Here is a 14091-nt window from a genome sequence, read left to right as displayed (position 1 = left end):
GTGTTGCATTTATACTAAGATATTATTATAAAGCCCCACCTAATACTATTAATACCATAAGTACTAACTGACCTTGCCACTCGACATTATCATTTTTTCAGAGGCTATGGCTACCAGTGGGAAGACAGACAAATCACCCCATGACCAGGAGATCAAGTTCTTTGCTAAGGTTGGAAACACTTTTTGCAGCTGAGCAACTGATGTGCAGTTGCATTTTTTTAAACAAGGATATTATTAACATTTCTTTTTCTTCAGGTGTTGCTTCCCCTGACTGATCAAACCTTTAAGAACCACTGTCTCTACATTTTGTCCACGCCTAGCAAGAACCTGAGCAGCTGTGGCTGTGCCTCTAACAAGGAGAAGGAGATGGTTACCAGGTACTTCTTGCTTTATTTCTTGCTATCTTAAAGAAAAAAGTTCTAATTTCATATCTTCATGAAACCCTTGATATCCTTCCGCACAGCCACTTTTTCTCAGCTTTCCTTCAATTCTCTCCTTCCCTCCCTTTTCCAGCCTGTTCTGTAAACTGGCAGCTCTTGTCAGACACAGGATTTCTCTCTTTGGTAAGGTTGCTATTGCCTCTGTCTGTCTGCTTGTGTGCCTCTTCATTTTGAGTCCTCTCTGATATCTGCAGTAAATGTCTCTGTTACAGGGAGTGATTCGGCAATGATGGTGAGCTGTCTGCACATCCTCACTCACTCACTTGACACCAGGTAAGTACCTGTTATTTGCAACAAGTCATTAGTGAAAGGAACAAATATCCTTTATTGTAAACAGAAATAATAAAATCAGTCCTGTACATTCACACTCACCCTTGCATTCCCTCCTTCTCTCAGAACAGTGATGAAGTCTGGCTCAGAGCTGGTCAAAGCTGGGTTTAGGACTTTCTTTGAGAATGCAGCAGAGGACCTGGAGAAGTTGCTGGAAATGCTGAAACTGGGGAAGTTCTTGCAGTCCCGTGCCCAGATGAAAAGCGTCACTCAGAGCATCAACTATGTGACTGTGGCACTGCTGCCCATTCTCACTGCCCTTTTTGAACACATCAGAACACATGAGTTTGGAGTGGACTTGCTCGGTGAGTTTGTTTCAATGCCTAGCATTTTCAGTTTTTACCATATTTGTATTGCTGTTTAAATAAAACCATAAATGGATCTTTAAAATCGGACAACATGAACAGATAAAATGAAGCAACACTGAACAAATAAAGCCTCTGCCTTCCTATACAAACTGTAATTTAATTTTATTTCATTGTCATTATTTATTTTTTTGGGGGGAGGGTCAATGATGTTGACTAAAAGAGGCATTAATTCAGGGGGAAGGCAAATTTGTGAAATGCAATGTTAAGGCTCTCCTTTGCACAATCTCTTACTGGAATAGTAAATGATAATTCGCTTAGTGTGTCGTTTTCTTCTATTTTACATAAATTCACGCTCTCTGGTGATTTAATGTTTTATTTGGTGTGTTTATTTGTTTCAGTGGATGATGTGCAGCTATCCTGCTACCGAATCCTGACATGTTTCTACTCTTTGGGAACAGGAAAGAATGTCTTCGTGGAGAGGTAGGAGGCCAAACCTTTGTAAGGCAATGTGAAATAGTAACGTATGGACTGCATTATGCTTGTCCTTGGTAACTATGCTATGACTGTTGAGCTTCTTCCTCAACTTCATTTGTATGTCAGATTCAGGGAAACAGCATTTGTCACAAAATGACCACAAAGGTTTGTGGTTTAGAGGCAAAATAAGAGATTTTTGTGTTTTGTAAATATCTTTTTAAAAGAAACATTTCAGTGTTGTGAAATGTTTCTCACTATAGCAACAATTATGTGGCCCTAAAATATCCCCAAATCTGCTGTGGATGAGAAATGTTCTTATCTATAGGCTATAAAATAACAAGTGAAAATATGTAACCACAACCTTATGTTGTCTAATTTAATCTCCGTAGCATCTGTAGCTCTGTGATTGCTGTGTGTGCCCAGAGTCAAGTGACAAAAGATGATCGAGCGTTGAGGATTGTCCCTACACTAACAGAAAACATGTCTGCTTGCCAATATTTGGGAATACAAAACTTTTGCCAAGTGTAATTAAGCAAGCAACTGCTTAATTTTTCATACTTTATTTATTTATTGGATGAATGGTATATTGATAAATAGGCATCTACCAGCGCTCGGGGAAAGTCTGGCAACCCTGGTAGGAGCCATTCCTGTAGCATTCCTGGAGCCTCATCTAAACGCCCACAACCCGCTCTCTGTCTTCAACACCAAGACACCCCGAGAGAGAGCCAGTAAGTGTCCACAAGATCTGCCTTTGTTTAAAGATGTTTTTGTGGCAGGCCATTTTCAGCCTTTATTTTATAGTGAATTTGCACCCATTGGTATTTGTGTTGCCCCCTGATCCTCTTTATATATTTGACTTAAGTGTGATTGTCATCACTCAAGTATTTTGTGCTATATTCACATATTGTCTTGTGTGTACTTGCAGTTTCTTTTCTGTTTTCAGAATCCAAACTCTTTAGAAACAGTCTTTGTGTTTAACCGGAGTGGCTGATGTTTTTCTTTTCTAGTCCTAAGCATGCCCGACACAGTGGAGGAGATGTGTCCAGAGATGCCTCGCCTCGACAGGCTGCTCAAAGATGTCAACGATGTCTCTGAGTCCGGCGCTCGCTACAGCGACATGCCGCAGGTCTGAAGGGCATAAGAGACTTTTCTATATAACCAAACAGCTGCAGTTTTGAAATGATCGATCGTACAGCAAAAGGGTCACTATTTCATATGCTATTAAGTTGCATTGTTGGAAGTGTAGGATCCATAGTGAAACAAATAACGAAGAGTCAGATATCTCAGCGTCTACTCTATTCATTTTGACCTTACTCTTTCAAAATCTGTGAATTTGCTAAATTCCCAGAGTACCTTTTATAGGGTCACATTAGTGAGATCTTTAAAAAAATAATTTAAAAGGATGTGGTTTAAATTTGTGTTATAAGCACTTAATGTCATTACCCAGTCTCATTTTCTCATTCTGGGAATTCATTTCATCTCATTGTAGGAATACAAAACTTTCACATTAAGGGAGCCTCAACTAAATGTCAGTTGTTACACAAAAATTACACAAAGTTGAAGGTAAACTTTTTACAGTCATATGACATAGTTGGCAAAAAAAGAAAAAAATACGCCTTGTGTGTTGTTATGTTAAAATTAATCATAATTGGAAACTGTGCATTAACAGTGTCACATAATAGTTTTGGTCCAATATGTAACACGGTAATCTGTTCTGATTGGCAACTTCTGATTCCGACGTTTAACCTTCAGTCTGCCTCCTGCAGGTCATTGAGGTAATCCTTCCCATGCTGTGTAACTATCTGTCCTACTGGTGGGAGAAAGGTCCAGAGAACTCCCCCCCGGATGCCCAGTGCTGCACCATGGTGACATCTGACCACCTCAGCGTCATTCTGGGAAATATACTCAAGATCCTCAACAATAATCTGGGCATTGATGACGCCCCTTGGATGAAGAGAATTGCAGGTGAGTGCCTGTCTCAAGGTTGTGGGTAAAATAAAAAAATCTGACCTTACAGGGTTCTCACTTGTCAGACTGTGTTGTTTCCAGACCGGCAAGGTCAGCGATTGTAATGAGTTCTTTAGGGATGTTATATATGACGCATAAACTACCTCTGTCATCCATGTTCTCTTCTGAAGATCATTAACCAACCAGGAAATATTCAAGGGTAAGTTTAAGGTAGCACCGTAGCATGCTAATACAAATGCTGAAAAATTATTAATTTGGAGGAAAGGCCTCCAAACATAATTTAACGTAACTGGTTGCTGTGGGAGCACATAGCCTGGAACATTGGCTAAATTTTTAAAAAGTATATTTGAATATTGTACTTGTGACACATAAAAAGGAAATTAGATGAAGACAGTCATGCTGTTTCATGTGTCATTTCTAAGACTTTCTCATTTAAGTATACAAATAGAGTTTCAATATTTGGTTTTATCTGCTGCTAATTTTATTTTCATATGTTTTTTTTTCTTTTTTTATATTTTTATATGCATGACTTTCCCTGTTGCTGTTAATTGTCATTCCTGTGTTTGTCTGACTGTATAAAATTAAATTTATTTTGAGCAACAGTGATAAACAAAACAAAATATCTTATCTCAAAATATTATGTACAAACAAAAAAAGTAGTAGTTGCTAAATACTTTCACATTGGTATCATATCTAGTACTCTTCAGGGATACAGGTATAGCTTTTGTATCTGTTCTGCAGACCTGCAGATCCAAATACTCCCAGACATCCGTTTTAGTCTTGAAAGCGTCTTTCAGTCCAGAATATAATTTTCCATATTTCTGCCTCCAGTCTACTCTCAGCCAATCATCTGCAAAGCGGGAGCAGATTTGCTGAGAACCCACTTTCTGCCAACACTGGATAAACTAAGGAAAAAGACAGTGAAGGTGAGCGTTTAAAATATGCTGTACATGGTATTACAGCTTCGCATTATATCTACTACTGAATGATATGAAGATTTTTTGCTGACTCCAATAATAGCTGCTAAACTTATAACATATATGAAGCTGTCAGTAGTCAGAAAAGCTAGTCTGTGAAAATCCCCTTACATCCCCTTCTGTAAAAATACCTCTCTGTCCTGAGAGAGGACAGAGAGATGGGATTATCACAGTTGTGTGTGAAGACATTTATACTGATGAGTTGATAGCAGAAGATGAGTTGTTGATGTGCTGCAAATGCAGGTGGTGGCCGAAGAGGAGCTGCTGAAGGCTGATGGTAAAGGTGACAACCAGGAGGCAGAACTGCTCATCTTGGATGAGTTTGCTGTGCTCTGCAGGGACCTCTACGCTTTCTACCCTATGCTCATTCGCTATGTGGACAACAACAGGTACGATTTACATACACACACACCTGATAAGAGTTTTTATTTTAATACTGATTCTCCTCAGCAACTGATTTTCATTTTTACTCAATGAGACAGCTACAGCTTACTGCTTTTCCATCTGGCATCATTTTCTGTCTTTTTTAATCTTTTAAATTCCCCATCTTTTCGGTTTGCTGTTTTGCTATATTACCTGTTGCACTGGTGCATACATAGATAATATGTGGTATCTATGTATGCAGCAGATGTGTAGTGTTAATGGTTTCATGGTCGCATATGTTAAGTGAATCTGTCAAAATGGTTTGCTTGCATGATGCCGAATAAAATAAGCCAACCTGTTTTTTTAGATGTATTTGTCATCTTTTTGGATGTGACATGATGTATATCTTACCTCGTTGAAAATTTATCTGGTGTTTGGTCTTGGTCTATTCAAGATCCAGGTGGCTTAAGGAGCCAGATGCAGACTCCACTGAGCTCTTTAGGATGGTGGCTGAGATCTTCATCCTCTGGTGCAAGTCACATGTGAGTCTCACTATTCAATCTGTTACAGCAAGACATGTAATACCAGGATAACAATCTCTTTAACCTCTGTTCTGTGCCCTTTGAATGCAGAACTTCAAGCGTGAGGAGCAAAACTTTGTGGTTCAAAATGAGATTAACAATTTGGGCTTCCTAACGGGTGAAGGCCAGACGAAGATGTCTAAGGTAAAGATATGGACACAGGACATTAATTTCTTGCTGAAATTCTTACAGTTCTTTATTTACTGCTGCTATAGCAACATAAAATGAAACTTGATTTTGGAATTTTATTGTTTTTTGAATTGTTTATAAATAAATCTTCATTTGGAATAAATAGAACTGGGGCTGTAAAATGCAGTTAGGACAAAGAAGTCAGATAGTAATGAGACAGGCTTACTTGCTGGTGATTTGTGTCTTTTTGTTGAACTTGTTGATGACAAAAAAAAAATGGAAATAGCCCAGACTTATACCAAAGAAGTAACTCAAATTTAGCAGTCATCGAGTGATTTTTTTTTTTCCAGTTTATTCAGGAAACACTGTGAGTCAGTAACCAGTAATGTATATATTTCCATAAAAACTTAAAGTAAATCATTGACCTTCCATGAACTAGTCTTTCCTTTTGGAAACGGACCTCATCCTTTAGGGTGGCATCTGTTCTGCAGTGAACCCTGAAGATGGAGTGGAGTAAATCTCAATCCTCTCTGGGTTTAATTTGGATTTATCTCACTCCTTTCCTCTTCACTATGTCAGCAATTTTGAAAAGAACAAGCTGAATTTTCTGATGGGATTTCAAAGTGTCCCAGTTTCACAGACTGTCCTAATGTGAGAAAAACTCCTTACTAGCACTTTTCTTGCATTTTTCATCGGCCCCCTGACATGTGCTGAACAAACCGAATATGTAGATATATGTCTTACAAATCATCTGTGTGAGTTCACACCTCTTAAATTCACTTCTACATCAAGGGTTTACGACGTATGACATTTTTGTCGTAGTAAAGTCGGTCATATATCTTGATACTGACAGTGTTTGGTCCAGCAGCCACTCAGCTAGCTGTCACTGTAAGAAGTAGTTGCTTATTTGTTTTGGCTGAGCCAGACAGTTGATTTATTTGTACTGTTAAGGTGTTTTGACATGACTGCTCAGAGTGGAGAAAATGCTCCTCAGCTTTTGAAGGACTCTCCTTGCTCACTGATTTATGTTGAAGCACTTTGGACACCTCACATTCCATTCATCTTAATCAGCGATTTGAAGGTGAAACACCTTTTGCTTCCTGACAGATTTTATGGAAATTTTAAATATTTAAGTTAAAGATAGTGTACATTCTTTAAAGTTGCTCGGTGGAACGCAGAAAGCAAACTCATGGAAACATGTAATATATAAGCATCAATGTAATGTGAATCATCATATACAGGATAAGATGATTCAGTTTGATTTTGAAAATATAAAAAAAGATCGTACATCAAAACAATTGTTTAAAACGTATTCCATTGTGTTTAATGAGTAACAACATTAAAACCTTGACATACAGCATATAAACATCACAAATGTAACAGTCTTCTGGTTGTTTCCACATCTGTTTGCATGGGCTGTTTGGTTGTAGTTGCTGAGGGACTGTTACTGTTTTCGATCTGTAAACCACATTAATTGTAACAGTAGTAATAATGAACAACATCATCTCTATTGTACAATTAACACAATGTGCTGTACATAAAAGAAAAACATTATGACACTGACAAAAAAGTAAGATAAAGCTGAATTAAATTAGGGACAGGCTGAAATTGTCAAGAAAAAACTGAAATTTTGCCTCTTAAGGTTTCAAGTGTTTACATATTCAGAGTACCTCATGCTCTCATTGAGTTCTTTAATAATAGATTAAACTTGTGAACTCTTGTTTGTCTCTGTAGTCAGGTGGGGACCAGGAGAGAAAACACAAGCGCCGCCGTGGTGAATACTACTCCATCCCAACATCTCTAATCATAGCTGCCCTGAAGAAGATGCTCCCTATTGGCCTCAACATGTGCACCCCAGGAGACCAGGAGCTCATTTCTCTGGCCAAGATTCGCTACAGTCTGGTGAGCTGACATAAAGGATCGATACAGACACGTTGCGACCACTTAAGTACTAATCTAATACTCAAAAAAGTTTAATTTTTTTATGTGGATGACTGTTTCTATGCAGGTGTCCGTGTATTTTTTTTTAGTATGTGGTCGTTACATTTTAGCCTCATCTCAAGTTATTTTAGGTCTTATAATTTGTGATTAGAAGTTCTTCATCAAAGACACAGCGAGGGTGGTGTGTATTGACAGACTTATGTGCTATGTTTTCAGTGTGCATGAGCAACAGTTCAATCATCTACCATGACTATTTCTTTCATGGTTATACTTCATTCAAGCACTTTGATTCCTTTGCATTACAGAGATTTGAGCTCTGTTTCAGTATATTTATAGGATTTCCAGAAAGACTGAAGAAAAAAGAATGTTGAGCCATCTATCACCCTGAAGTCCCTCTTTGATGCAGTAGATGTACAGAAAATATTTACATGTGCATCCCAAATATTTGTGTTTTGATGTACAGAAATTGTGTTACAACACTGTACAGCAATTTTTCTATGGTATGAACATCCTTTCCCTTCATAGAAAGACACAGATGATGAAGTGAAGGAGCACTTGCGTCAGAATATCCATCTCCAGGACAAGGTAAGAGTATGTTCTGTTGTTCAAGTAGCAGGAACAGCATAAGCAATAAGTGAACTAATGGGCATTAATAGAATAATTTGCTCAAGGGTTGTTTATCCATTCATGTGATTGCTTTTTATGCTGTAGTCTGATGATCCAGCAGTCCAGTGGCAGTTGAACTTGTACAAAGATGTTGTGGTGAAGAGTGAGGAACCAGCAAACCCAGAACACACAGTAGACAGAGTCCAGAGCATCTCTGCTGCAGTCTTCCACCTGGAGCAGGTAAAACACTGTTTAATTTCTGCTCACATGACAAACATTACACATCACAAGACATTAAAATTTGCATATACTGTAAAACAGTGACTTGGTTGTTCTGAAGACATACCATTTGTTCATATACACTACCAGTCAAAAGTTTGGACACACCTTCTCATTCAAAGGTTTTTATTTAAATATTTTATACATTGTAGATTAATACTGAGGACATCAAAACTATAAATGAATATATATGGAATTATGTTGTAAACAAAAAAGTGTTAAACTTCAGTATTAATCTACAATGTAGAAAATAATACAAATGAATAAAAAGCAATGAATGAGAAGGTGTGTCCAAACTCCATGACACTGAGCAATGCCATGTAGTTGTAAAACAACTTCTCATGAATCTACTGGAAACATTACTTCATACATTTAATTTTTTTGTTGGTTTACACAGTTTATCCTAAAAATGCAAGCACTTTCAAGTCCTAGCCATGGATGACAGGCAGTTGCAGTTGTGTAATCTTATGATCAAACTTTGACTTTTGGTTTTTAAAGTAACCATAAATTAAAATAGTGGAAATGTCCACCACAAAAAAGTTCCCAGGGCCAGAGGTGAAGTCACAAATAAAACTATGCATCCATCCATTATCTATGCACTGCTTAATCCTCATTAGGGTCTCAGGGGGCTGGAGCCTAACCCAGCTGACTAGGGTGAAGGCACGGGACACCCTGGGCAGGTTGCCCGTCTATCACAAATAAAACTAGCAAATCAAAATTAAATACATTCAATGTATGTGGACCCAGAGATTTTTTTTCGTTTTCATTTTGTGACGGGGATGAGTGTTGCCACCTCCAAGTGTAGAGGCATGGGTCTCTGCTAGAAACTGAAGGACTGGCTCCCCTTAGTTTTGGGTGAGTTGCTGGCCCCACAGAAAAATGCCAGATTGTTAGGTAGATTGGTGCAGTGTCCGTAGAAATGTGGGTGTTGTACCAGACTGTCATTGTAAAGATCTAGCTCATCTAAAAGACCAAGCTCTTGATTTACAACATCATTTGTGTTCTAACCGTCATCTATCATCAGTTCTTGGTAGTAGAAGAATAAAGTGGTACAAGCAGCCAACATGAGTTTCTTCATTCCTTAGGCTGGCTGGGCTCAGCCTTAGAGATAGTGTAACGAGCTTGAACGTTCGAAGAGATCTTGAAGCAAAGTCAATGCTCCTTTGAATTGAAAGAAGAGAGTTGAGGTGGTTCAGGCATCTGATTAGGATGTCTCCAGGGCACCTTCCTTAGGAGCTTTTCTGGACAACTGATATCACAGATTAGACACACAGCTTGCTGGAGGGAGTACATATCTCATTTGGCCTGGAAATGCCTCAAGAGGAGCTGAAAAATGTTGCTAGGAGGGGACAACTGGAATACCCTCTTAGCCTGATGCCACTGCCCCCGATAAGCAGAACAAAATATATAGATGAATGGATTTTTCTTTTCCACTAATTTAATAAAATGACTATTATTCAGCTGTGAAATGAATGCAGTGAACAGATTAATCAATAATGCAAATGCAGATAATTTGCAGCAAGTATGCCATTTAAATAATGAAGACAACATTTAAACATTAGAACAGTTATCACTGTCTACAAGGCTAGATCAAAGGCCATCTCACAACACAGATTGTGTAATTTTACAACTTTCTCATGTTATCCCACAGGTGGAACAACCTCTAAGAAACAAGAAGATGGTGTGCCATAAGCTGTTGTCCAAACAGCGTAAGCGTGCTGTTGTGGCTTGTTTCCGTATGGCTCCTCTCTATAATCTACCCAGGTGAAGTATTTATGTTATTTTACACCTGTCACACTTTTGAAAACGCTAAAAAAATTAAGAATTTAATATTCGCATCCTCTGTTTAAACAACCCAGTCAAGACATTGTTTTGTCAAAATCAAACCGTACATAACAAGAAATCGCCAAATTGCCATGGGGGAGGGGTCATTATTTTTTGATTGTATGCCCATGTAAACCCCTCATCACCTCCCTAATGGCATTCTCTCCTCTGTGTTGTTTCTTGCATAACACTTCCTCATCCTCCCTCAGATACAAAAATAATAATTACTTCCTGAATGGCTATCGGGAGGTTTGGCTGGAAAGGGCATTCAAAGCCTCCAGCTTTGACCGCCTGTTCTCCCTGCTGACGGTAAAGTGAAACTACGGGGCGAATGCTTCATCTGTTCAACCCCCCCTCTTCATCCGCCAGGCTGTGGACCAATCTCTGCCTAGCAACCAACTGTTTCTGCACTGTTGATTCTGATTGGTCAGCTAGAATGAGCCTGAGAATTGACTGAAAAAAACTTATTTGGAAAGTGGAAATACTACAAGCCGCAGGCCTCTGTTTCATTTCAGGTGAACCCTAAAGGAAGGAATGAAGAAAGCAAAGAAGAAGAAAGACAAAAAAAATTCTACAGTATACAGTTTTGACTTTGACAAGTTGATTAGTTGGTTGGTTTATAACATTGTGCCTGGCTAGAGTAAGATATAAAAAGTTGTTTAATGTCATTTTACCTTCTGCTATTATGATAATTTAAAGATTTGTTTTTCATCTGACATTTTGCAAAAGGTTGTGCAGTTTTACAACACATCTGTGCATCTTTGTGAAGAAAAATATTGTGTGATGCGAATCTTATAATTGAAAGAGGAAAATAGAGTATATACACATATGTGTTGGAAAACTACATATCCTCCCCAAAGAGTGCATGCTCCTATAAGGAATTTTCCAACGTGGAATAACTGTAGTTACCTTAGAGACTAAACATGACCAGTCAGAAGAGCCAGTGGATCCCACATTGACCAATCACCACCCTGCCTGAAATGCACTTCCTGTAACTCGTTCCTCCCCCCTACATCCTTCCTTCCTGTCTCCTCCAAAAACTCACCAGAACCCACCCTAATGCCACTGTACCTCCCTCCCCACTTCCCCTTCATTCCTCCCCACCTCCCCTCACCTCCCCCTCCCCAGGCATCGTGCTATCAACTTCTTCATCCCGGCCTATCAGAGACTTTGGATAGAGGCAGAGGAGTACTCATTTGAGGAGAAGCTAGTTCAGGATCTGGCAGTAAGTACTGGGCTCGTCTTGCCCTCGTCCCGTGTGCCCTGTGTTGGCACCCCTCTGCCAGTCCTGTCTGCCGAATGCTTCTTTAGCTCCACGCCTGTTGAGCCTTGGGAGCGCGCCCGGGTGGGGACCTCGCCCAAAGCACCCAGAGGCTCCCACTCTAGGCGTGCAAAACCCTCCAAACAGAGATCCGTCAGGGGTCAGAGGCTGCATGACCAACTCAGGAGACACAGGGCCAGCTCCGGCGCTCACAGCTCTAGAAAAGCAGGCTATGCCTTTCTGACAGCAGTGGTAAGGAGGGCCTTTCACTACAGTAGGAGACTGTTACTAGCTGTTTGGCTGTCAGATCTGGATCCAACCCATCAGTTGTCTTTTCGCTGTACTCTGTAAATCTGTAGTGTGAGTGTGAAGGTGACGTTACAATACGTGCTGTGGCCGTGACGTCAGTGGCATGCTCGCGTAGTCCTGTGAAGATCACATTTCATATTATATCGTATGCAGATGTGCAGCAGATTCATCAAAACACTGAAACTTTCTCATTGACTCAAACTTAAAGTACAGCTTTAGGTACAGTAGCTCAATTACCAGATTGTTCACTGTTCCTGTTGGGAAGATGATTTTATTGTCAGTTTTATTCTACATATCTCTCATATTAGTTTGGACTCTTGAAGATTTGTGTAGTTTTTGGTAGTCCCTCTTTGTCAGGCTCCTTCACTATCATTCTTCATGTTTCGTAGTCATATCACCAAATGGCTCACTGCTTGCATCTGTTTGCTGTAACATGCATGTATTTTAGAACCTGTTCCAACACTGTTCATAATCCACTTAACTTCCTCGTCCTGTCATCTCCATGGATCACCAGGACAACAATTCATCTGCATGTTGGTGCTAGGTGAATGTTAATGACTCTTTTCAGTGTTTTGGACAAGTGTGTGTGAGGTTGTGAAGACAAAAAAATGTTGGTGAGTTTAAATGGTCATGGGATAGTTGTGTGCAACTGAGATTTGGCAAGAGCTAACTGTTCACTGTTGTGGACCTCTGCAGAAAACCCCTATGAAGATTGTGGAAGAGGAGGAAGAGGAGGTGGCTGAGATCCAACCTGACCCTCTCCACCAACTCATCCTCCACTTCAGTCACAATGCTCTGACAGAGAGAAGGTTGAGACTTTAACATGATGAAATCATTTCCTCATTCATTTGTCACCTTGATATATTTAATCTGGCAGTATATGTCACACAGTAATGCAGTGTAACATGATTTTTTTTACAGTTACTTGGAAGAAGATCCTTTGTATATTGCATATGCAGACATGATGGCAAAGGTAGTGGTCTTTTAACTTCTGTTTTCAGTAAATAGTTCTGGTAAAAGTCATCTCTTGGTAAATACTATGAAACACTTGGAATAGTAACTCTTTGTGTTCTCAGAGCTGTGCAGAGGATGAGGAGGAGGAAGAGGAAGAAGGAAAGGAAAAGACATTTGAGGTACTCTGGTTGATGTCTGAGCTAGGTGGCAGTGGTTTGGAGACTTAAAATTGTCCCTTTTGCTAATTCCCATTGGGGTGTGTGTTGCCTCTCAGGAAAAGGAGATGGAAAAGCAGAAGATCTTGTATCAGCAGGCTAGATTGCATGCTCGTGGGGCTGCTGAAATGGTGCTGCAGATGATAGGTGCCAGTAAAGGTAATAATGATACGACTGTTTCTGACTCAGTCAACTACACAGCTAAATTACACTTGTATCTAAAGCAATTAATTAGTGAAGTGGTGCTCTGCTCAACAATTTCAGGGCTGTTTAAAAATAATTCTGTAATCTTTACATTCTTAAAGCTTTTAGACCTAAACTGACACATAACAGAGGCCTTTTATTTACTGTAATATTGGCCTTCTTTGTACTGGGTACTAGCCACCATTGTCCAGTCCACAGACATTTAGGTTGCTCTTGGGCCAGAGTCGTCTAAAAACCTTTTTTTTCTCACAAATTCATTTGACATGCTTAATGTATATGATGTGGGAAATTTCCCCATGTCTCAAAATGAGTTACATTTTTCTCAGACAAAGTAAGAAGTCTTGACTTTATTGATTTTCATAGTCCTCACTCTATGGTCTTGACTTTTACCTTACAACTCTGCTATCAGGTCGTCTGGGCCCCATGGTGACCTGCACCCTCAAACTGGGCATCTCCATCCTAAATGGAGGCAATGTGCAAGTTCAGCAGGTGAGATCAATTAGCATTAATCTATATAAGTGTGTCCATACAGCCACTTTAGCAGTATCATGTAGTGTATTAAAGCTTTTCTTCTGTTATCGCAGAAAATGTTAGATTACTTGAAAGAAAAAAGAGATGCAGGCTTTTTCAAGAGTCTCTCAGGACTGATGCAGTCTTGCAGGTAGGCACTTTGATATTATCTGTGTCACAGAAAAAAATAGACATCAAGTGCTTATATTTGACTTTCGAGTTTCTTCTCCTAGTGTCCTGGACTTGAATGCATTTGAGAGGCAGAACAAAGCAGAAGGACTTGGCATGGTGACAGAGGAAGGTTCAAGTGAGTGAAATTATGTCTTATTAGATGCATTAAATGATATTCTACTTGTTTTCTTTTCTAAGCGCCACATCTTTTACAGTTTTCACTTAAAGTTCAATAGATGCCTGCTGT

At 39.4% G+C, this 14091-nt stretch overlaps 1 protein-coding gene across 4 annotated transcripts in view; it reads left to right on the top strand.

Annotated features, from left to right (window-relative positions):
- The window catches only part of ryr3 (ryanodine receptor 3), a 121347-nt gene that overhangs the window by 90778 nt on the left and 16478 nt on the right, over positions 1-14091 (top strand). For all 4 annotated transcript variants that reach the window (XM_023280941.3, XM_023280939.3, XM_035953146.2 and 1 more), the window contains 25 exons: positions 102-169; positions 256-377; positions 514-563; positions 653-713; positions 837-1075; positions 1477-1558; positions 2150-2280; positions 2560-2678; positions 3319-3517; positions 4352-4446; positions 4741-4886; positions 5315-5402; positions 5493-5585; positions 7305-7472; positions 8037-8096; positions 8223-8357; positions 10048-10160; positions 11349-11445; positions 12487-12599; positions 12712-12763; positions 12867-12923; positions 13019-13118; positions 13573-13652; positions 13748-13824; positions 13907-13980. In XM_023280941.3, the coding sequence (XP_023136709.2) occupies positions 102-169; positions 256-377; positions 514-563; positions 653-713; positions 837-1075; positions 1477-1558; positions 2150-2280; positions 2560-2678; positions 3319-3517; positions 4352-4446; positions 4741-4886; positions 5315-5402; positions 5493-5585; positions 7305-7472; positions 8037-8096; positions 8223-8357; positions 10048-10160; positions 11349-11445; positions 12487-12599; positions 12712-12763; positions 12867-12923; positions 13019-13118; positions 13573-13652; positions 13748-13824; positions 13907-13980 (2619 nt within the window). The remainder of the gene's footprint in view (positions 1-101; positions 170-255; positions 378-513; positions 564-652; positions 714-836; positions 1076-1476; positions 1559-2149; positions 2281-2559; positions 2679-3318; positions 3518-4351; positions 4447-4740; positions 4887-5314; positions 5403-5492; positions 5586-7304; positions 7473-8036; positions 8097-8222; positions 8358-10047; positions 10161-11348; positions 11446-12486; positions 12600-12711; positions 12764-12866; positions 12924-13018; positions 13119-13572; positions 13653-13747; positions 13825-13906; positions 13981-14091) is intronic.

This window comes from Amphiprion ocellaris, chromosome 12, assembly GCF_022539595.1.
Source record: "Amphiprion ocellaris isolate individual 3 ecotype Okinawa chromosome 12, ASM2253959v1, whole genome shotgun sequence".
In the NCBI taxonomy this organism is placed as follows: Eukaryota; Metazoa; Chordata; class Actinopteri; family Pomacentridae; genus Amphiprion; species Amphiprion ocellaris.
Note: the sequence above shows the minus strand (reverse complement) of the source record. Positions and strands in the feature narration are given on the sequence as shown.